This window comes from Polypterus senegalus, chromosome 5, assembly GCF_016835505.1.
Source record: "Polypterus senegalus isolate Bchr_013 chromosome 5, ASM1683550v1, whole genome shotgun sequence".
In the NCBI taxonomy this organism is placed as follows: domain Eukaryota; kingdom Metazoa; phylum Chordata; class Cladistia; order Polypteriformes; family Polypteridae; genus Polypterus; species Polypterus senegalus.
In genome coordinates this window covers 81832377-81856698 of record NC_053158.1, presented here as the reverse complement: position 1 = coordinate 81856698, position 24322 = coordinate 81832377, and the positions used below count along the sequence as shown (strand labels likewise).

The following is a 24322-nucleotide window of genomic DNA, read 5'->3' as shown; positions in this document are numbered from 1 at the left end:
ACTCACCAGACAATGCTTTCTCAGACTTTTTCACCTTTCATTGACCATTTATTTGGTCAAAAAGTTGGCTCATGAACTTGCTGAACAGACAAAAACCCTATTTTCTGATTATGCGCAGTAGAATGGCTTGGGTTTGCATCAAATGAAGGGTATCTGAAATATTGAATAGTTACATGGAAAACATTTTAGAGAATGTTTAGCTGTTCCGTGCATATTGTCCTCTACAGTTACTATATTCTTTTTTTTAGCTCTACCATTTAAAAGGTAACTACAAGGACTTTAGCCTTAGGTCAGTGCTGTAGATGCACCATAAAGTCTTTGAATCTCACTAATGCTTTGTGTAATTAGGACATTTTTAACAGGAAGGATTCACTAAAATTCATTTGTAATGGACTAGACACAAATCAGCAATGAATATAATTGTAAGCAGTGCTTGAAGTCTGCTTGTGGCAAAATATCTGTCCAGTGCTCTAAGTGTAGCAGCTTTGAATGCTGACTGTTCACAGGAGATTCTTCTAATAACTGATCTGAACTGATAAAGCTGCAACTTTAGAAACATGATGATGACACTTCTTTTATATTTCCTCAGGTGCCCAGCTGTGGCGAAGTCTCAGCAAAAGGTAAGACCATCCTGTAGAATACGCTACATTAGTCGAAAATGCAGGTAAACTACAATGTCTGAATCTGCTTGTGTTTGGCCATTATGGCATTTATTATCCTCTTTTACAATGACCGAGGTTTCACCATTTAAAGTTAGTTTCTGGTTTAATCAGTGCAATGTGGTGCTATCATTATCATAAAGCACATCATATTTTTCTAGATAAGACCTCAGTATTGAAAAGACTTGCAAAAAGATTTAAAAAGAAGTAGGGTTGGATGCTTGCATTATGCGTTTTTTAATGTATGCACATATTTATATTCAATCACTAGTATTTTGTTTCACAGCACCGTATACCCTTGAATTCCAGAATATCAAAGTAAAAATCTAAATAAAAATAACTGGACATTCTCAAGACACCTTAATGCAATTCTGGATCATGCCAGGCTATGCCTATCAAGGAAGCACTGATCCACAAGGTGCCAGTCCATCGCCAAGCCCATTAACACACACACCCAAACTCACAAAGTGTCACTTCAGCATTGGCAATTAAACCTAGCCAGGACACTTTTGGGAATGTGGGAGGAAAAGTTTAGTACCAGGAGACAAATGTGCATAGACGTGTGGAGAACATTGCAAATTAGCTGCAACATCACTGGGCTGAATGTTTTTTGAGAAAACACTAAATTAATATAATTTTGGACAAAAATCTTTACATGCTTCTTAGACGATCTTAATGTCACAATCACTCCTAATCTATTAACAGTTATATTTAGTGCACTCTTGGATGTGATTGAAGTGCAAAGGAATAAATTGATTCAAATATCCTGTACCACACTACTTTCATGCAGACTTATCATCCTTAAATGGAAGAATCGTTGCCAGCCTTTTATAACTCAGTGGGTACATGACATTCTACATTATCTCACATTAAAAAATATCAAATTCTGTCCTAGAGGCAGTGTCCAAAATGTTTTTTAAACATGGCAAGAATTCATTAATATAATTTTAGAATAATAAGCATGCTTGGCATGTAATTAACTGTCTTATGCTATTAATTGTTCTATTATATTTAAACAGTTAGATGGGATTGTGGCTCTTCTTTTTCTCTTGTGTGGGATTTGAATTTTTGTTTAAGTTTTTTTCCTTTGTATTTCTGTTTTTCGTTTGTTTTCTTTGGATTGATTTTGAGGTAAATGATCTCTTATGTTACTGCTTTTTGTTTAATTGAGCAGTATGCCATTGTAATGTTTTGCTTTTCAAAGATAAAATAATAGTAAAAAAAAATCGTGGAGAATGGGCAGTGAAACAAATACACATAGAACTATGAATGCAGTTATTTAGGCAGTTATTTATTATGGAATAATTGTACTTTGTTTGATGTAGACACAGAGCTTCAGGTTTAGCCAGTAAACTAAACACTTGCAGTCAACGTGTGGGTGGGTTCCCCTATGAACGTACAAAATGTTCAAGTTCTGCACTGATTACATCTTAGTCTGGATGAATTCACAGGAGTTTTCTCTTTCTGTTTACGTGTGAACAAATTTAAAATTTGGTGGCTTGGGCACACAAAGTATTTCAGTGGGCTACATGCACAGTGCACTGAATTTCTAGTGGATCAAGGGAACTAATGAAGAGAGGTTTAGGTGATGTCGAATCAGAGTTTACATCTGGTTTTATTTCTGGCAGAAGTTTGTTTTCTAGAGTTAACCATTTGAAGTGTGTCAAGAAACTGGACACATCCTGAAATAATGGAGCTACTCTCTGTCCATAGCGAGGAGAACATTATTAGACTGGTTTCCACCAGATGAGACTATGCTGTGTTTTTTCATAGTAAAGAAGCCATTCTCTTACTTGGCAGTCAAGCAACAGTGAGTTGGTGAATACATAGAATTACTTCAGTGAAAACATTTCAACAGCAAACATCTTCAGATCTATACTCCTTTGAGTTTCCCTCAGCAGTTCTTTAGGCTTCATAGTGGTATTCATGTCCCAAGTCCATCTGTTTAGATGATTAAGGCTGAAGTCTGTGATTGCGTACATTTTGTTCAACTTTTAAGGTCCCCACACCCTGACTTGGGATTGAATGTGTAAATGCTATTACAGGGTCCTCCTGATACATGTGAAGTTCTAGTAGATTCTTTGGATGGTTAACTGGTAATTTATGTAAAATTTAGTGGCTCATAATTGATCAAAAATTTGGTATCTGCACATATGGCAATTGGCATCATTTATGTCAGTTGTACTTCGTTACTTAGTATTATATTAAAAGGACATGTGTGCAAAGGGCTGAACTTGTTCTATGATTGCATTTTTTCTTGTGTATACTTTTTAAACGTTTTATGCTAGCCGATATTTCAGTGCTGGCTTGTTATGTGTAGCCTATGACTTTTGGTTCTATGGCTCAGCTGGTAATTATATGTTTCTGTGCTTATGCCAAAGTTGTGTTCCTTCAAGGCTGTTGCTGTCTTTAGCTTTCCCTAAATTGATGTCTAAAATCTGGAATAACAATTATATCTTGTGACAGATAGGGGGCGCTGTCGTCCCCTTGAACCCTCGGATCAGACGCCAAACACCAGATAAAAGTCCAATAATTACATTTATTCGGACAATACAGTACACAAAGCACCCTCCACTCCACAATACTCATACATCAATACAATAATAATAACAATAATCAATCCTCCACACCCAGACGCGTTGTTCCCTTCCTCCCAACTCAGCTCGCCTGTCTGGGATCTCCCACAGTCTTTTATAGTCCTTGACCCAGAAGTGCTTCTGATCCTCCTAGTCCATGTGATTCTTGGCACTTCTGGGTCAGATCAAGACTCCTCTTCTCCTCAGCCTGGAAGTATATCATTTCTTCCGTTTCCGTGATTGTGAATTACTCCCGGGCCATGTGGATAATAGATGTCCCTGGGCCTCCCTGCAGCGTCCCCTGGCGGCGCCTGCTGTATCCAGCAGGGCTGTGAAGAAAAACTCCAAGGTCCATAATGCCCTGTTGGAATTCAGGGCACCTCCATGTTGCCGGGAGGGCTCCATCTGTCGGCGTGGGGGTATTGGCTGGGATGAACGGCCAGCCATATACCACAATTTGTAAGGTGTATCTTGCATTTTTTTTACATTATTTTTTGTGTTTATTGTTTCTCCTACTTCTTACCTTTGTCTTCTTTGCATTTTATTTAACTGTGTTTTTTATTTTCCCCAGACCCTTACCCATTATTGTAATTTTCTTTGTAATTTTTTTGAATTGCAGCTCTCATGTGCTGTGATCATTGCAGCTGCAGTTTCCTGAGAGGCTTGTTTAAGACACCAGCTGCCACAGGCGCTTTGCTCTGACATTAGTCTGCATTTTAGTCTTTGTCCTTCAGCTCCTGCTTCTCTCTTTTGAGTAAGGTTTGTGGTCTTTTGAACATTTTGGCTTTTGAATTTACTGGTTCTTAAGTCATTATTTGGTACTTAGGATCAGTGATTTTTGGATACTGTGGATAATTAACTTAGATGTTGTGGTGGACGGCCGGGATCCATGCTTGGCCGGGATGCCTCTTCAGTATATCTTTTGGGGGAGCAAGCATGGGCTACCCAATACCTTCCCCAGGACGCTAGATGGCAACTACCCTGAGTTGCAACGGTGCTTCGGCCTCCCGCAGGGCTTCATGAGAGTTGGAGTTTGGTGCAGCCCTGTTGGGATCCTCAGTCGCCTGCAGGGGGTGCTGCAGCAGGAGCTGCTGGGTCCTTATGGGCAGTGTTTTTTGTGTTATAAAAGGAGCCAGCAGCCACCACTCGGCAGCCAGAGTCGGGAGGAGGGAGACAAAGCTTGATAAAGAGAAGTGATGGAGAAAGAAGAGGAAGAGTTTGGTGTTGTGTTTTTGTTTGTGGGACTGTGTTGTGGCTGTGGGGACGGGGAAGGCGTTGCCCACAGGCAAAGAAATTGAAATAAAACATTTGTTTTAACAGTGTGCCTCCCGTGTCTGTCTGTGTCGGGTCAGGCGCCAATACAGTAATCCCTCCTCGATCGCGGGGGTTGGGTTCCAGACCCCCCAGCGATAGGTGAAAATCCACGAAGTAGAAACCATATGTTTGTATGGTTATTTTTATATATTTTAAGCCCTTATAAACTCTCCCACACTGTTTATAAATATTCCCTGCACAGTTATACAGCATAATCCCTTTGTATTCTCTTAGATATTAGGTAAGATTCATTGAAATTATGTATATAAACACACTGTTTATATACAGTAACACCTAAATATTATTTTAAAGATATTAAGTGTCTCACAATATATATATATAGATATCACATATGTTACAGCCGTTACGATAGACAGGCCACCAGCAATAAATACGTACAATGCAAGAAAAATAGTATACAGTAAATGTGTGTACAGTGACACTAAACGTACGTACATGTACTAAGTACTGTAAGTAGAAAATTAATTATGGTTACTCACCAACAATGACACGATGACTTGTCCGATAACAATGAGTTTTATTTTACTGAACAACAAAGTAGAGCGTTACAGTTCTTCCAAAGGAGCCACTTCAGGCGATTGTGTAGCACTGCCGTTGTTCTTCTTCTGGCAGTCTTCAATGCAAATCCCTAAAGCAGATTCCATCCAGACTACTGCCTTATTACATCCACTTACAACTCGTTTTGCACCCTGGTTAAAAGGACACTGCGGCCGTAGATCTTATATTCCTTTCCTACTTTTTAAATAAAAAGAATTGTAGCCTTCAACAAATCCAAAACGTTTACCTTTTCGGCAATCATTAACATCTTCCGTTTGCACTTGGGCATGGCCCCTGAAGCAGTAGCAGATCGTTTTGGAGCCATAATGAAGGGCTTGACTATGCACAAAGATAAACACAAAAGAGCACAACTCTTTACACAGAGAAACACGTTTATGCTGAATGAGCGAGACAAGACTTCCTGGTTAACACTGCATTCAGCAGGCAGGAACTTAACTGCATGCTCTGATTGGTTAGCTTCTCAGTCAGGAGAACTTAACTGCATGCTGTGATTGGTTAGCTTCTCAGTCATCCGCCAATAGCATTCCTTGTATGAAATCAACTGGGCAAACCAACTGAGGAAGCATGTACAGGAAGTAAAAAGACACATTGTCTGCAGAACCCACGAAGCACAAAAAAATCTGTGTTATATATTTAGTTATGCTTTCATATAAAATCCGCGATAGAGTGAAGCCGCGAAAGTCGAAGCGCGATATAGCGAGAGATTACTGTATAGCGCCTTTCTGTTACAATGTTAATAATTGCTTCTGTTCCATATCATTATTTTTTTTCTTAGTTTCAGTTTATTTTCTTCTTGTTTACCTTGTTTTTTATTTTTTATTATTGAACTTTTGTATTTGGTTAATTTATTTATATTTTGTTAAATTACTGAATTCATTTTAAGTATTGGTGAGTGTAAAGATAATTTTTCAGTTTAGGCCTTTCTGCTTTAGAATAATCACAACAGTATTAATAACAAAGTTCACCAAAAATGATTGAGTCATATAAATGCTCTTTTCTGAGCTCTCGTCATTCTCGGCCCTTAAAAGTAAATCCTTTAAGACTTAACCATCTAGATCTTTTCATTGTGTGTTTCAAAAATTGTCAACACAAACTTGGTGAAGTAATAATTAATTCTTTGCATTTATATAGCACTTTTCTCACTACTCAAAGCGCTTAGCAATTGCAGGTTAAGGGCCTTGCTGAAGGTCCCAACAGAGAAGAGTCCCTATTGGCATTTACGGGTATCAAACTGAATTTTTTACAGACTTTAAATATCGAACCCCTTTTGTTATAAATATCGTGCCTTAAATTTGTTTTCTTCTACATGTAATATTATTAAATCCAACTAACAATAGCCTATGACTGATGTGCTTTAAGACTTATGAAACAGAAGTTGACGTGTGCCCTGGTGCGATCAAGGTGTGCATCCAGAAATGAATGCTGTTTGTTTTTTCATGCAAAAGCTTTAGGCATGTCAGCATAAATTCAAAAAACGTTGGTACATGCAGACTCATCCTCACTGATATTTACACCATTTTTCATTTGTATCTATTTTTGTGCCATTGACCAACTTAAAGAAATACTACACCCAAAAGTCAGATTATTTTTCATATGTTACATACCCCAAAGAATTTATAGTGGTGGCAGAGAAAACATTTAATCTCTTGTTTTCGTTCACAATAGAGAGAAAAAGGTTTATGATTTAATAGAAGTCAATAATGGTCAATGCTGTTCAAAGGCCAAATGGTATGAAAAGTGTCCATGGAAAAAAGAAAAAAAATCTCACTTTACTCATGTTGCATAATTCACATGCCAGAGATTCAGCTGTATGCTAAGAATACCTGAAATAATGTTAAATATTGTCGCAGTAGGGGGCAGTAGTGCTCCCTTGAACCCTCAGGTACCACGCCAAACACCTGGTAAAATTGCCACAAAGATTATATTTATTATAATAATGTGCACCAAGCACCCTCCACTCCACACTATTCATAAACCACAATAACAGTAATAAATCAATAATATTCACAATCCTCCACTCCCAGACGCGTTGCCCTCCTACCACCCAGCTCAGCTCGCCTTCTGGGAGTTCCCTCAGTCCTTTTATATTCTCTGACCCGGAAGTATTCCTAGTCCCCAGTCCATGTGATCTTGTATCACTTCCGGGTCAGGTTAAAAGTACTTTTCTTCATCCCGGAAGTCCGTCGCTCTTCCTATGACGAACTTCCAGGTCATAGTGTACAAATAAGTCCCTGGTCCTCCCTGCAGCTCCCTCTTGCGGCCCCTGTGGTATCCAGCAGGGCTGAGAATAAAAACTACATAGTCCATGACTCCCTGCTGGTCTTAGGGGCACCTCCATACTGCAGGGAGGGCTCCATCTGGCGGCTTGGGGGACTTGGCCGGGATAAACTGCCCGGCACAGTCCACAATATATACTTCTGGAATAATCAGTGCACATCATCTTTGAAGTTTTTAAATTGAAGACAGGACTATTGACTGTCAAACTGGGTCTTCAATTCAAAAATCCATTCCCATGAGCCTTCAGTCTCCTACTTATGGTAAAAGGTGATTATTCTGAAAGAATAAAGTTAACAATATTTAGCAAAAAAAGCATGCATTTTGCATATTTTGCATATATGACTGGATAACAGGTGTAATAAAGAGACAAAATACGCATAAAGGTTTGGGGTTTTCCGTCCCCGTATACTGCAAACAAATGAGCCAAAGTAGATTTGATACAAGAATCGTTCATCTAACAGAGACTGCCAGAATGGCGGAATGGGGGAAGAGTTATGGTGAGGGACCGGAAATGAAGAGTGATGAATGCTGGGAAGGAACCGAGATGGATTCTGGGATTGATTACGTCATCAGGACTCGACAGAGGGAGGGCGGAAGTGGTGATGCGTGTTCAGGAAAACATAGCAGGATCATGGCGGTGGTGTGTCTTTCTTTCTGCAGAATAAAAGAGAGAGAGGTTAGTACCCTGCCAATCTCTTCTGGCATGCGCTTTCACGCTACAGTTTAGGTCCTTACGCGGCCCCCTAATCGCACGTGCGTGACACAGGCATGTGGTTTATGCGACATGAGTAACATGAGGTTTTTTTCTTTTTCCAAGGATTTTTTTTTACATCATTAGACATTATATAACATTGGTCACTATTGGCTTCTATTATATCATAAACTTTTTTCTTTCCACTTTACATGAAAATATTAGATTACATTTTTCCTTGGCACTCTTGCAAACTACATGGGGTTTATAACATATTTTTAAAAATCATTTTTGGACACAGTATTTACGAGGTGAAACACGAAAATTACTGGATTGGTAAAAAAAAATATTTATTGATGAATTACACCATTCTAAACATTGTCACCTTCTATATACTCCCCCTCCCGATCTCTACACCGCCTCATACGTGTCTTCCAATGATTGAAACAGTGCTGGAAGTCTTCTTGCTCTAAGGCTCTTCAACAGGCTTGCCGTTTCTGTCTTCACTTCATCCATTGAAAAATGTGTTCCCTTCAGGTCACTTTTGATTTTTGGGAACAAGTAACAATCACACATAGCTAAATTGGGCGAATAGGAAGGATGATCGAGGACAGGAATGTTTTTGTCAGTCAACTGCTTTACGGAATAAGCATTGTGCATGGGAGTGTTGTCTTGGTGAAGCACCCACCCACTTCTTGACCTGGCCGTTGAACGTCTTCCACATTTTCTTGTCCTTCCTTGAAATGTTTGTGCCACTCAAAAACTTGTGTGTGAGACAAACTGTTATCACCGTACACTGTTTTTATCATATCATAAATTTCTGTGGTCATTTTATTTAATTTCGCAAGAAATTTGATGTTGATTCGCGGCTTGATTTTTTTCACTCGACATTATAGCGGCAACTCGTATAATGATTGTTGTGCAAATACTGACTGGGCTATTCACATGATATATGTAGCTGGTCGACCGTTTGAGAGGGTGTGTATTAGGGGATAGAGTTCTATGATTCACATCCAGCCAACCTTCAGATGGTTTTCCAGGAAAGCCCCAAGCCCAGTCCAGTTATTTTTGTGTCTCATATATATAAAATGCCAAGGTCTGTTCGTCTGTCACACGATTAGTCCTGGTCTTAATTGAAAGCTTATGACACATTCTGGAAGTTTTAAAAAATCTGAGGATGCAGAAACCTCGGCAAAGACCTGTGGTTGTGTGCTTTTTGTGGCAGAGAGATTGCTAAGCAAGGAGACGTGGTGGGAAGAAAAAGAAGAGCAGCAACATCTCCTGAGCATGAAGCAAATCACAAAGGTTGATTATTTGATGAAGAATACTGTGGTAGGAAGAAGAAGAAGAAGAACATCTGCTGAGTTCCAATTGCAGGATATACTATACAAGAATGACAAAGATGGAGAAGTGCATGCCCACAATCGAGAAGATCATCAGATACGTGTTCAGAGTTCATAATCAAGTGTGAGTTCTTACCTGTATGAACAACTTGTGGAGAATTTACTGTGGTTTATACGTAGCTTTTTGTTATGTCACACAACCTCTCTCTGACTGAAAAGGCTTCTTACTTTAACTTGTATAAACAACATGCTTATAGAAACAACATCCTGTTTTTGAATTTATTGTATTTATTGATTACTAAACGACGGGCACTAAGCAAACTCCTGTCAAACATGAAGAATCCACTGCATCCACTGAACAGTGTCATCTCCAGACAGAGGAGTAGCTTCAGTGACAGACTGCTTTCACTGTCCTGTTCCACTGACAGACTGAGGAGATCGTTCCTCCCCCACACTATGCGACTCTTCAATTCCACCCGGGGGAGTAAATGCAAACATTAATTTTATCTTAATTCTTTTAATTTTTATTACTGTTTAATTTAATATTATTTCTTTGTATCAGTATACTGCTGCTGGATTATGTGAATTTCCCCTTGGGATTAATAAAGTATCTATCTATCTATCTATCTATCTATCTATCTATCTATCTATCTATCTATCTGTCTATCTATCTATCTATCTATCTATCTATCTAAACCTGAAACTTTATTAGATGCGAATAAAGGACTGCAAAGTATCCTGTAGTCATGTGTTTGTTGCAAAGTGATTGCAAAACAAAATACTAACCACCATAATGGCAGAAAGAAAAAGAAGAAGATGAAGACGAAGAAGAAGAGCAATGACATCTACTCACCATCAAGCACATTGCAAAAGGCACTTACTTAAGCAACAAAGAATGAGAAACAATAAGAAGACATGACAATGAAGCACATAGACAAGCAAGGAGTAACGTATATTTTATTTATTATTTAATGTCTGTATTTTTCATGCATTACTTTTTAATAAAACAATTATTTAATTTTTAACTTGCATACTCCCCACAAGCCCATATTCTTCTTACTTAATATGAGCCACCACAAGTAGTAAAGTGCATTATAACTTCTACAGGAATTGTAAGAAGTAACTATTTATAAAGCATATTGAAGTATCATCAGTTCCTTATCTTTATGTTGTTTTGCATTTGCATCTTATTGTTATTACCATGGGTTTGTGTGTTTAACTAGTTCCTATGATAACATACTACTGTTGTCAGCAAGCAGGCTGAAGATGGATGCAGCCAGTTGAATACTGTCTAAAGTTTTCTTTAAACTCTCCTGTATGCTGTTTACCTGGAAACAACAACATACAGTATACTCAGCATTGAGAAAGACTAAGTTATGGTACAGTATGAAATTAATCATCCTATGCAGAATGCACTCTTATTAGATTAGATTATTAGATTAGTTGTATACCCCTTAGCACAACTCAGTTTAGTAAAATAGTATTGGCAGCTAGCAGGGACTCAAACCATTTAAAAGTGTAATATTTAATGAATAACAAAGGTTCAAATACATATTTTTCGAAAGACATGTATGCAGATAGTGGAATGTACTGCAAAATGTTGTTTCAACATGTGGAATTTAAGTTAAACAACTTTGATTCATATCATACATGGGATGCTATAAATGATAATAGTTTGTGACGGATAAACAGTTGATTGCAAGATTGTAACGTTTCAGCAAAGATTTGTTTTATTAAGGAAGGCTGCAGCAATTGTTTTTTTTTTTTTTAAATGCACTAATGCTACACTAGGAGGCACCAGTGTTAATGTTTTTAAATGATAAAAATGAGGAGAAGTGTAACTTTATCTAACTTAAGGGCAGAGCCCAGAATTAGTAAGAAAATATATCCTATAAAGTTAAAAGAATCATAGTTAATAGCTTGTTTTTACATTTGGCTAATGATTTATCCTCATAAAGACTGAGGAAGAATATTACAATAGAAACTGTAGAATAAAAGCTCTGTCATTCAGGAAAAATAGTAAAGAGCTTCAGACAAAAAAAAATCGGCATATGGCAACATACTGTACAAGCAGAGAACATCAGAACAGTGAGAAGCTTTGATTCAGAGTCATTTAGTGTACATTAAAGGAACAATTAGGCAGTGTAGCGTTTTTAGAGCAATTTGAACCATAAATTATAGTGGCAGAATTTAAGCATTCTGTGCTTTTAGGGAGCTCATATAATAGGACATTATAAAAATCTAACATTTTTTAATAAAATGTACAGATTACATTTTTGAACAGTATTCATTAATAAATATTGTGTGAAATGAGTGCTGTTTCTCAAGTGAAAGAATAATATATTCATCACATAGTCTTAATGGCAAACAAAATCAAATGTGACCTCCAGCTTGAATACTTTAGAGGCCTGGACAGGTAAATCATTATCCATTATTGTTATACTGTTCAAAGCTGTCAGTTGGTAGTTAATTTCTACTGCCACTCTTTCATTTGAAGGAAAAAAGGGGTATAATTTATGTTTTTTTGTATCGTTATCATAACAATGATCCTGAAAAACATGTGAATAAATAGTCCGTCATAAAGAAAATATATAGACACTGAACAGTGATTCTCCTAGAATCAGGCCCTGCTATGCATTATAGATACATGGGTACATATGAGATTGTAAATGCTGTATATCAGATTAAAAAATGAAACCCTTCTAGAGCAGTACCTCTGGTGAGCAAAATATCAGCAGCAGTAAGCAAATAACTCCAGTGCAGTTGTGGTGCCGTGTTAAAGAACAAAATAACAGATTGGGATGGTTCAGGTAGATAATTTGAATGTATAGGTGTATTTTTTCTGCCTCAGCACAGTAAAGGGCTTCTGACATAAGTTAAGGATTTGGAATAAAGCCCTATAGCTCAATAAAGAGTCATGATCAGGGTTCAGGGTTTATTTAAAATTAATGTATCTGTGGTAGTTTAAATTAGATTGTACAATTCTAGAAGAAGAGAGAATATCAATGATGATAAATATAATGTTGAGACAGTAAATTGGAAGCTTTTGTAACAACAGACATTGGATACAGGGGAACATTTTGCAACTATTAATGATTCTAGTAGTTTGAAGTATATCAAGAAAATATAATAAAAAAAACCTACTAGAATATTTGCAAATCAGTGAAAAAACTTGAAGGCACTACTGTAACCACTACAGACTCTAGGAAAATATTAAGGCCAGATCCTGGTGGTTGCAAAATTAGAGCAGCAAGCTTAATCTCAGAAAAATGTGTAAATCCATCTGGGACTCAGTTCAGGATTGTGGGGACCGGGGCCTGCCTTATTAGCACCAGGTGTAAGGAAATTGGAAATAACACTAGAGTGAGCGCACTCACTTATATGGGGAGTCGCCAACTGAGTTAACGTGCATGTCTTTGGGATGTGGAAAGACAATGCAGGGACTCCAAATAGATAGTAAACACTTCGTGATTTTATCCTGGAATGCTGGTGCATTATTAGGTAGCACCACAGTGCCTCTTAATTTTTAAGTTTTCTTAACTTTATCAATAGCAGGAAGTAAATTATTAGGATGTCTGTTTCCAGATCATTTTAAAAATATGTAAAATTTATATTAAGTTTAACTTCTCCAATATATACCGCAGTATATATAGTGACCATGAGTTGGCGCTCCTGAGCCCAAACACCATATACAACTCAGCTGCACTCACCACACCTTGCTACAGTATCAAATCAGTCCAGCACCACACAAATAATCAGTAAAGCATCTCCGTCTCCCTTTATGTCTCCCCGTGAGTGTCTACTTTACTCCCTATTCTGACTCTCCTATGGAGTGAGACAGCTCGCTTTTACCTTAGACCCTGGAGTACTTCCTGTGCCTCAGTATCGCCTGCCGGGTATACTTTCAGGTCATGAGAAAATTCCACAAAATAGGGCGTTCCTGTGTTCACTGCAATCCCTGTGGCACCTAAGGACCTAGATAGTTGCCCTTCTGCACTACAACTCCCAACCCTGCAAGTTTCCAAACTGGGCTCCAGCCAAGAGAACACTGCCACCTTTTGGTGCTGGGTATCAATAGTTCATCCTTTAGTTTATTATCTTGACTGGGATATTAAACAGTGGACCATCCTAGCTGGGCTGCACCCCCATTCCTGGTGTCCATCTATTAGAACATTAGAACAATCTAGATGAGAACAGGCCATTCAGTCCAACAAAGCTATTCATTTATTTCTTACAAAATGAACATCGTCGAGTTTTGAAAGTCCCTAAAGTCTTACTGTCTACCACACTACTTGGTAGCTTATTCCAAGTGTCTATGGTTCTCTTTGTTAAGAAAAACTTCCTAATGTCTGTGTGAAATTTACCATTAACAAGTTTCCAACTGCATCCCCGTGTTCTTGATGAACTCGTTTTAAAATAACAGTCTTGATCCACTGTGCTGATTCCCTTCATAATTTTTAACACTTCAATTATGTCACCTCTTAATCTTCTTTTGCTTAAACTGTATAGGCTGAGCTCTTTTAATCTTTCCTCATAATTCAACCCCTGTAGACCTGGAATCAGCCTAGTTGCTCTTCTCTGGACCTTTTCTAGTGCTGCTATGTCCTTTTTGTAGCTTGGAGACCAAAACTGCACACAGTACTCAAGATGAGGCCTCACCAGTGAATTATAAAGCTTGAGCACAAACTCCCTGGATTTGTACGCCACACATCGTGTTATATAACCTAACATTCTGTTTAGCCTTCCCAATGGTTTCTGAACATTGTCGGGAAGTCGATAGCTTAGAGTCCACTATGACTCCTAAGTAGGATCTCATCTCCAAATCCAGTTGGGATGCCAGTCCATCTAGACAGACTCTTAAACATATATATATATATATATATATATATATATATATATATATATATATATATATATATATATATATATATATATATATATATATATATATATTGTGAGAGATGGCCAGCTGCTGGCCAATACATCCACATTGCTAGATGGAGTCCTCCCTACAACATGGAGGTGCCCTGAATTCCCGCAGGGCATCATGGACAATGGAGTGCGGCTTCACAGCCCCGCTGGATACTGTGGGGGCCGCCAGGGGACGCTGCAGGGAGACACGAAGATTGTTTCTATTATAGCCCGGAAGTACTCACAAGTCACGGGGACGGAAGAACTGAAGTACTTCCAGGCTGAAGAAAAATAAGAGTTTTCATCTGATCCGGAAGTGCTATGGAATCACATGGGCTGCAGGACAGAAGCATTTCTGGGCCGAGGCCTATTTCAAGCACTGTGGGAAACCCAGCAAGCTGAGCCAGAGTTGGGAGGAAGGGTGACAGAGCTTCTGGGTGGAGAGGAGGATTTATTGTTTATTATTGTATTATTAATTATTGTGTATTGTGGAGTTGGAGGTGCTTTGTGCACATTATAAAAGAAGTTAAAATTATTTCTGGGACTTTTACCTGGTGTCTGGACATGTTGTCTGTGGGTTTGGAGGAGCGACAGCGACCCCTACTGTCACAATATATACACACACACACATACATAAATGCACATAAATACACACATATATACAGTGGGATGCAAAAGTTTGGGCAACCTTGTTAATAGTCATTATTTTCCTGTATAAATCGTTGGTTGTTACGATAAAAAATGTCAGTTACATATATCATATAGGAGACACACACAGTGATATTTGAGAAGTGAAATGAAGTTTATTGGATTTACAGAAAGTATGCAATAATTGTTCAAACAAAATCAGGCAGGTGCATAAATTTGGGCACCGTTGTCATTTTATTGATTCCAAAACTTTTAGAAGTAATTATTAGAACTCAAATTGGCTTGGTAAGCGCAGTGACCCCTGACCTACATACACAGGTGAATCCTATAATGAGAAAGAGTATTTAAGGGGGTCAATTGTAAGTTTCCCTCCTCCTTTAATTTTCTCTGAAGAGTAGCAACATGGGGGTCACAAAACAACTCTCAAATGACCTGAAGACAAAGATTGTTCACCATCATGGTTTAGGGGAAGGATACAGAAAGCTGTCCCAGAGATTTAAGCTGTCTGTTTCCACAGTTAGGAACATATTGAAGAAATGGAAGACCACAGGCTCAGTTCAAGTAAAGGCTCGAAGTGGCAGACCAAGAAAGATTTCGGATAGACAGAAGTGACGAATGGTGAGAACAGTCAGAGTCAACCCACAGACCAGCACCAAAGACCTACAACATCATCTTGCAGCAGATGGAGTTACTGTGCATCGTTCAACCATTCGGCGCACTTTACACAAGGAGATGCTGTATGCGAGAGTGATGCAGAGGAAGCCTTTTCTCCGCCCACAGCACAAACAGAGCCGCTTGAGGTATGCTCAAGCACATTTGGACAAGCCAGCTTCATTTTGGAATAAGGTGCTGTGGACTAATGAAACTAAAATTGAGTTATTTGGGCATAAGAAGCGGCGTTATGCATGGAGGAAAAAGAACACAGCATTCCAAGAAAAACACCTGCTACCTACAGTAAAATATCGTGGTGGTCCCATCATGCTGTGGGGCTGTGTGGCCAGTGCAGGGACTGGGAATCTTGTCAAAGTTGAGGGAGGCATGGATTCCACTAAGTATCAGCAGATTCTGGAGACCAATGTCCAGGAATGGACCAAAATACCTTCAACCACAATCCAGACTCTCATTGGAACCTACAGGAAGCGTTTAGAGGCTGTAATTTCTGCAAAAGGCGGATCTACTAAATATTGATTTCATTTCTTTTTTGTGGTGCCCAAATTTATGCACCTGCCTGATTTTATTTGAACAATTATTGCACACTTTCTGTAAATCCAATAAACTTCATTTCACTTCTCAAATATCACAGTGTGTGTCACCTATATGATATATTTAACTGACATTTTTTATCGTAACAACCAACGATTTATACAGGAAAATAATGACTATTAACAAGGTTGCCCAAACTTTTGCATCCCACTGTATATATAAAGTGCATTTGCAAAGTATTGATGGCATAAAAATTTTGACTTTCAATTGATTAAAATATTTAGATGACTTTGGAGTGTTATGAGTGTTTGTCCATCTGTCTGTTTAACAGGATATAAGTATAAACACCATACCTTGAAAAAAAAAATTAATTCTGAATGAAAGCACAATTATTAGCATTGTAAAATACTAATCAGTATTCAGAATCTGAAAATTCTATCCTGAAATATAATGTCAATACAATACAATACAATTTTTTGTATAGCCCACAATCACACAAGGAGTGCCGCAATGGGCTTTAACAGACCCTGCCTCTTGACAGCACCCCAGTCTTGACTCTCTAAGAAGACAAGGAACAACTCCCCAAAAAAACTCCAGTAGGGAAAAAATGGAAGAAACCTCAGGAAAGGCAGTTCAAAGAGAGACACCTTTCCAGGTAGGTTGGGTGTGCAATGGGTGACAAAAAGAAGAGGGTCAATACAATACAATGAACAGAACAAATATTCAATACAGTATAAAAATAAAAAATTAAGAAGTACGTAGCAGAATTTAACAATGGATGACATCACATAATATGATTTAGATTTGTTTTGTAGTCCTGGAGACCTCATCCATCAAGCTGTCTCCCCCATTTGGCCATTCCACAGCTGAAACAGTGCTGGGCCAGCCAATCCGATGAATGGACCTCTCTTTCCCATGATTCCAGTGATCCTCCATCAGGGATGACTTTACCACAGGCAGGCAAACAACTTGGCAGGTGGGCCGTGGCACCAAGTGCCACATTTGAGTACCGAGAAGAGAAACAGAATAGGTGAGGGTTAGTAACAAATTATAACAATCATGTTACTTATGTTTTAGTGCTAATGACTGACAACAGTGATGCAGTATGTACAGTAAATCAGCAGCTCTAGTCAGGATATGCTAAACTGAAGTAGTGAGTCTTCAGCCGGGATTTAAAAGCTGAGACTGAAGGGGCATCTCTTATTGTAGCAGGCAGACCATTCCACAGTTTAGGGGCCCTGTAACTAAAAGCTCAACCTCTCACTGTTATTTTATTAATCCTTGGAATCCTAAGCAGACCAGCATCTTGAGATCTTAATGTGCGCTCTGGTTTGTAAGTCATGATAAGTTCAGACAAGTAAGCTGGACCTTGGCCATTTAATGCTTTATATGTTAAAAAGAGGAATATCATATCACTGAGTAAAAACAAGGTGATGCAAAGAGTTCGCATCATTAATCACTTTTTAAAAATAACAGCCAAATCAAGGTTATGACCACAAATGTAAGAATTTCCTATTTATTTATATCCAATACCACAATATTTGCTACATAGCTCTATTGAAATGAGCAGTTTATTACAAGGAGTATGATTATCTAAGGTTGTGTGGTTAATTCTTTAAAGGAAAAACATAACAGTCACAAACTGTGAAAATGTTTCTTTACAAAATTTGTGGTGCCAACTAAAGTTTAAAAAATTAGTTACAAAGAGCAAACTACTTAAATTGTCATTTTGGGTATTTTGCTGAAGGACATAAAGGTAGTGGTGCTTTCTGCATAGTTTAGTATTTTAGGTGGAACATACAACAACAGAACAATTTATTTCTTTATAAACACTTCAAATATCACACACAGTACAAGTAAATGAATATTTTATAACAAGACTCAAACAAACAAGCCAAGGTTCCCTTTGCACATAGATGGTGACTAATATAAGAAAGTGACCCTGAAATTTGAAAATTGCAGTGAACTATTCTTTAATTGTTTCAGCTTCTGTCTGTGTTTATCATACAGTGCTTGAAATGAATAATTATACAATGACCCAAATTCAGGGCAACATGATGATTGAGTCTGCTTGTTCTGAAATTGAGGAGATTATAGGAGGAGCTCTTTAAAGCAGCATTAGTTATTTTATTTAAAAATCCCACTTTAAGTTGGTGTGTGTTACTTCAAAATAAAATAGCAGGGCAAAATCTGCATTTCAAGCAGAGATAATCTTTTTTGCTTCAGGAGTGACTTAAAGATAACCCATAGGGAACGCAAGGAAAGAGTAAAATCTCTTTTGGCAATGAAGTGACAGCCAAAACTCACATTATGCACTCTTAATGCTAAGATCTCCTTCAACACAATCATCGTAAAAACATTGCAGTGTACATCCTCAGATTTTTCAAACGAACTTAGACCAAGTTCATTTGGTTCAGGTAACACTTTAAGTTCACTATGATTTACCTTAAAGAATATATCGATTTAATATTAAACATTCATTAAAGATTTAAAAAAAAAGTTTTCAAATCTGGTATGATCCACATATGTGGGTCGTTTAAACTTTAGTATATCTTTTCACATCTATCAAATACTTACTCTTTACAGATCATTTCCAAACCAATATTACAGTTATATTATAATGAAGTCATATTTCCACAGTATACCTACTGTATCTGAGTGCTTTTGGATGTCCAAAAATAAAGAAGCACACATTTTAAGCCTAATTTTCAAATATGGTAATGATCTGACTCTACTATATTTATGATTAAGAACAGATCCTTAGTGAATGGCTTAGCCCACTTTCAAGCATTTTCTGACATTTACAGTTTCAGTGCCACAACAGGTGGTGAACGTCAACAGAACAGATAACCAAGATGAGAGCTGGTATACATCTAGGAGTGCTGGCAGTCAACAGCAAAAAATACTGCATGCTAACCACTGAACTTTGCACCTTCCTTGAGTTTTGAAAAACTTTCTTTTTCCATTTCCCAATATGATCATGTCTCTTTTTCCCATCCTGGACACTGTCCCTCTTAAGTCACACTGCAGAGTAAAGATGTTAGCACAGTATTAATAAATATCAACAAAAATATATAAAAAACTTGTCTGTTAATTTCTTTTTTCTATAATATCACCAAGTTTCTATCAGATCTTTCAAGCCATTTTTAAGATTTTTGGGATGTTTAGTTTTTCTGTTGTGGGGTGAAGTTTTCCCCTGATATATGGAAATGTCCTTTCTTAGTGGATACATGCTGACCTAAATGTAACATCCCACCAAATTTCTAAACTAAATGTGGAAATAGTGTTTTTGGTTCTTGTTGGTGAATGAGTGAGTCACCCAGTTAGATGATCGATGGATCTTTATTGTCATTGTCACTTTTGCAAAGGAACAGCGTGTTATATATATATATATATATATATATATATAGCGCTCAACCCGGCACAGACTTATGCAGAGGCACATGTAAAATAAACAGTCTTTTTATTTTTCTTTAGCTGGAGGGCACGTCTTCCCCGTAATCCCTCCAGCCACAACACAGTCCCATAAGCACATAATACAGCACAAACACTCTTTTCTCTCCACCTTGGCACTACCACTCCTCCCAGGCAGCCTCGTCCTCTCCTCCCAATTCTGGCTCCTGAGTGGTGGATGCTGGCCCTTTTTATAGCCCACCCAGAAGTGCTCCAGGTGCTTGATCACCTGTGGCTAATTCCACCTCCGGGTGGGGCTGCTGAGATGTCCAGGTGGGTTCCTGGCTCCATGCAGCACCCCCTGGCGGCCACCCCAGCTCCCCAGAGGGTTCTGGAGAACTCCATCTCCCATGAAACCCTGCGGGAAACTGAGGCACCATCGTCAGCCAGGGAGGCTGCCAACAAGCCCCCCTGGGGGAGGTTGTGAGATGTCCATAGCTGCTGCCCCGGAACATATACAGAAGGGGCGTCTTTTGTTATACAAAAAATCAATCAATCTAAAATAATGTTTGGTTTGGTTTTGTGTCACCCCTGTATGGTATTTCTGACCTCTGAAAATGTTGTAATGGGTGCCATTTTCAGCTGTAAGACTTACTGCTCCTTAGTGTCCCGTTTGTTCACAATAAACATTACAGACATCTACCCAGTTGTCAACTTGGGTTTCTCTTAAATAAGACTATTATTAAGGCTCGATACCCTTTTTTTCTGCCTGTTACAAACCTTTGTCATCTGTGCATCATCAGAGAAAGTCTGTTTTATATTGGGAAATATTGAAAAAGGCTGTAGTTTTGAGCATTGGATCCGTAGAATCATAATTTGTTGTTCCAGTGTGTTAACAGAGCTGTAGAAGTAAACAAGAGCTTTCACCCAAATGATCAGTGCTTGAGAAATATTTAGATGAATGTTTTTGCAGGCTTGTTTTTTGTAGACATGTATGATGTACTGGTTCAGCTGTGATGAGCTGTTGGCAGAGCCACATAGTTGGCTTTAGTTTTTGCCACATGATTAAACAATACCAAGTGTGCTGGCACTTGTGCTTTAAAGTAGGTTAAAAATAATACAACCCCCAGCTGAAGATTTCAAATGGATTAGCAAACTCAAATCCAGTGATCCTTGCAAGTATAATTTTGTATACAATTTCTAACTAGTGTTTTCAATTTGAATAATACTAATAATGTCAACAAGCACTAAGACAAGTTTTCAGCTGTGTTTAGAGATTTTTCTGTATATCGATCCTTGTATTTACTGTGCTAGCTTTGTCTAACTCTGAGTCAGACTGTCTCAGCCATATCAGACAGAAGCTCGGGATTCAAGAGACAGCAGTCCATCTCAGAGCAAGTCTCCTATAAAGTCTTATTAAACATTATGCGTGCGCACACGCACACACCTATCTTTTAAATTCCAAATTTTAAAATTACTGATTGTATTGCATTGGGACAAACTTATCTTAAACATTGACAAAAATCTTGACCTGACTTGACATTGAGGGAAGCAAAAATATACAAGCTACAACATAGGTAATAATCCAGAAATTTCAGCAATAACAATAACAATAATAATCCTCCACCTCATGTATCATAGGAAGCTGACTCTAAAAAATAAAATTAAACAATCAACATAACAGTAAGAGGGCAGCTCCAGCACATGGAAGCTTTGCTAAAGGGACGATTTATTTCAAACTATACAAACTTTTCAAAAGAACTTCAATTAAAACAGGGCCTGGCATGCTAACAAAAGTTCTCCATAGTTTGTGTCTTACTGGAAAAGCCATCTGGTAGTATACGTTGATTAGATGGTGACATTTTCTTCTTTGCATTTGTTGATAAGGATACAATAAACATGAATCATGCATGGATATTTAAAGGTAACCTTCATGCTTCAATTTCCTTGAATTTATGTGCTTATATTATGCTAATCAGTAGTAGTGTCTGGTGAAAATAATTTGTGCGGTGGCTCAATTTTTAGGGGGACAAACTGAAGCAGCACTTATCTATTACATAGTGCCTTTCACATCTATCTATCTATTATATAGTGCCTTTCATATCTATTTATTATATAGGGATCTATCTATCTATCTTGTCATTTCACATGTTCTTGTGGTCCTCATCATAGAGTCAATGCACATCTTGGCCTGTCCAGTACCAGACCCTTAGGACAAATCTAGACTAAGATGTATTTATACCCTTTTCACGATGCTGCCCAATCTGATGCCAGCTTTTCCATTTCTACTGTGCTCCAAAACTTTAGTCCGTGACATCCTCAGTGCCCTTATTCTTCCCATAACTTGCCCTATAGGTGTGGCAAGGAACAGGTGCACCTGCCACCCAAATTTTATACTACACCTGTCTCTAAATTGCCAAATCCTCTGTCAAGTTGCCCAGCTTCCTATTCTGCCAAAATCCACACCATAATATCCACACCGCCGCCTCCATAATCTCCCAATAATGTGGACTTCCTTCTGTCCTATAACACATTAATAGCATAAGTCCAATCCAAATCTTGTTCTGTCTCTGCTAATAGAGTGCCCAGTCCTTGGCCATTTCCACTGTATTCATAAATCCACATTATACAATCACCAGTCTTCTGTTTTTTTTCCAAGTCTTGTATCTCAGTTAATCATTTACCACCCACAGAGTTATTCCCAATCCAATTGTATTCTACACTTGTTGCCAGTCTACCCAGTCCTATGCAAGTTTGCCAGGCTTACCTCACATTGTAAGATCCACAGACATCATCTTAAGACATAACTCATCCCCCAACCTGTCTTGTACTACAACCCACAGAACAAGTCCAACCTAAATCTTATTCTGCCTTTATTATCAAGATACCTGTATTTCTTTGAACATAAATGTTGCCGTACTTTCCTTCAGGCCTGAAAATTTCTCAGTTACTTTCTGAGTTATTTCAATAAGCCTGCCAAACAATTTAGCCTCATTTCCCAACCTTTTGTTTCCTGTAGTAGCACACGTTTTGCAACAAAATTCATCCCAAGGCCCCCCACTATTTTACTAACCACAAACATATACTGTATACAGTGTATCTCATACATGTGCTCAACTGCCCGGAGGGAGAACCAGTAAAAAAGCAGCTCTGAGATCTATGTTCACAGACTCGGCACTTAGAGAGCACTTTGGCAGCATCTCCAAGCAGCTTCGCCCCTTTGCCTGCCCCTCTCTGCCTCAGAGGCAACTCATATGCCCACTACCCACCAGCCTTGTGAGGCTCACTGCTCACCACACACCCAATAATCCAATTTTATTTGAGTTCTGATTTCCACTTAAAGTTGCCATCTCCCAAAATTTGCGCTCGCTCATCTGTAGTTAGGTTAATGGTGGGTGTGAATTGTGACCCTTGATGTGAACATGAAATAGTGCCCCTATGCTCCCATAGATGGAGCCTATGTGGCTGAGTAAAGATTGTGTGATTATTTTACCTGGCACAGGCAGTATCAGGGCAAAGTTAAAGTTTATGCCCCTTTGGTAAAATCCTGTTTTAATTTTATTTCAGTTTTGTCTGTCTAGCATATTCTTGCAACTTACTGTATTCAATTTTCATACATTTGTTTTTAACCAGGAAACAATAGCTTTTTTATTACTATTATTTGTTGCTATTTATAATGTTTTTTTTATATTAATTCTTATTTTGGTTATTATTATCTTGTTGGGGTTATACCCTTTTAGAGAAGGTCATCTTATAGTTTGGTGCCCACCCACAGTTCTTACCCAAACATTCAAATAAAGTTACCATTTAAAAATAAAAGCTAAGTACGATGTAGAGTCCATCTTGCCCTAAGATTCTGCTGCACCTCCCACTGCTCCTGATGAAGTTCTCCTTCCTCATGCCTGCAAGACTACTGAAAAGGTACAGAGAGTATAAAAAGTTCTCACCTCACATGGACTTTTCTATTTTTTTATTTATGTTATTGCGTAGTGTGGGATTTTCTTTTTTTCATGTTGGTCAATGTAAATAAAAAGCTAAATGCAAATTTATTATGATCCTCAGAAATTCTTTTTCACAAAATATTTGCTCCATTATTAAGAAATGAATAAAAAAATAGTACAACTGTGAATCTGCTTAGATAGATAGATAGATAGATACTTTATTAATCCCAAGGGGAAATTCACATAATCCAGCTGCAGTATACTGATACAAAAACAATATTAAATTAAATAGTAATAAAAATGCATGTAAAAGCAGACAATAACTTTGAGTAATGTTAGCATTTACTGCCCCGGGTAGAATTGAAGAGTCGCATAGTGTGATGGAGGAATGATCTCCTCAGTCTGTCAGTGGAGCAGGACAGTGACAAAAGTCTGTCACTGAAGCCACTCCTCTAGAATAGACATGCCTGGCACCCAAGCAGGAAATGCGCTAGTTAGGAAGCCATCAAGAGAATTAAAGAAAATGTAAAGAAATTCAACTCTCCTGTCATTGATCTTTTGGTCTCAGTTTTAAGCACGTTGTTTAGCATCCATCATTCTGAGAGCAACATTCCTACCATGAAGCTTGATGGTGGCAGAATCATTGTATTTTAGTTGTAATACTAATACAAAAAGTTATACTGAATTGAAAACATACGTGGCAGTAGATAATATGAGCTACTTACCAACTGTCACCGTTTGGATTTGAGGAACTCAAACATTTTAGCAAAGAAGAAGAGGTATGAGT

At 38.1% G+C, this 24322-nt stretch overlaps 1 protein-coding gene across 1 annotated transcript in view; it reads left to right on the top strand.

Moving 5' to 3' along the window:
• retreg1 (reticulophagy regulator 1) overlaps window positions 1-24322 on the top strand; it is a 102626-nt gene that overhangs the window by 26834 nt on the left and 51470 nt on the right. The window contains exon 3 of the mRNA XM_039754890.1: window positions 590-620. Within this exon, the coding sequence (XP_039610824.1) occupies window positions 590-620 (31 nt within the window). The remainder of the gene's footprint in view (window positions 1-589; window positions 621-24322) is intronic.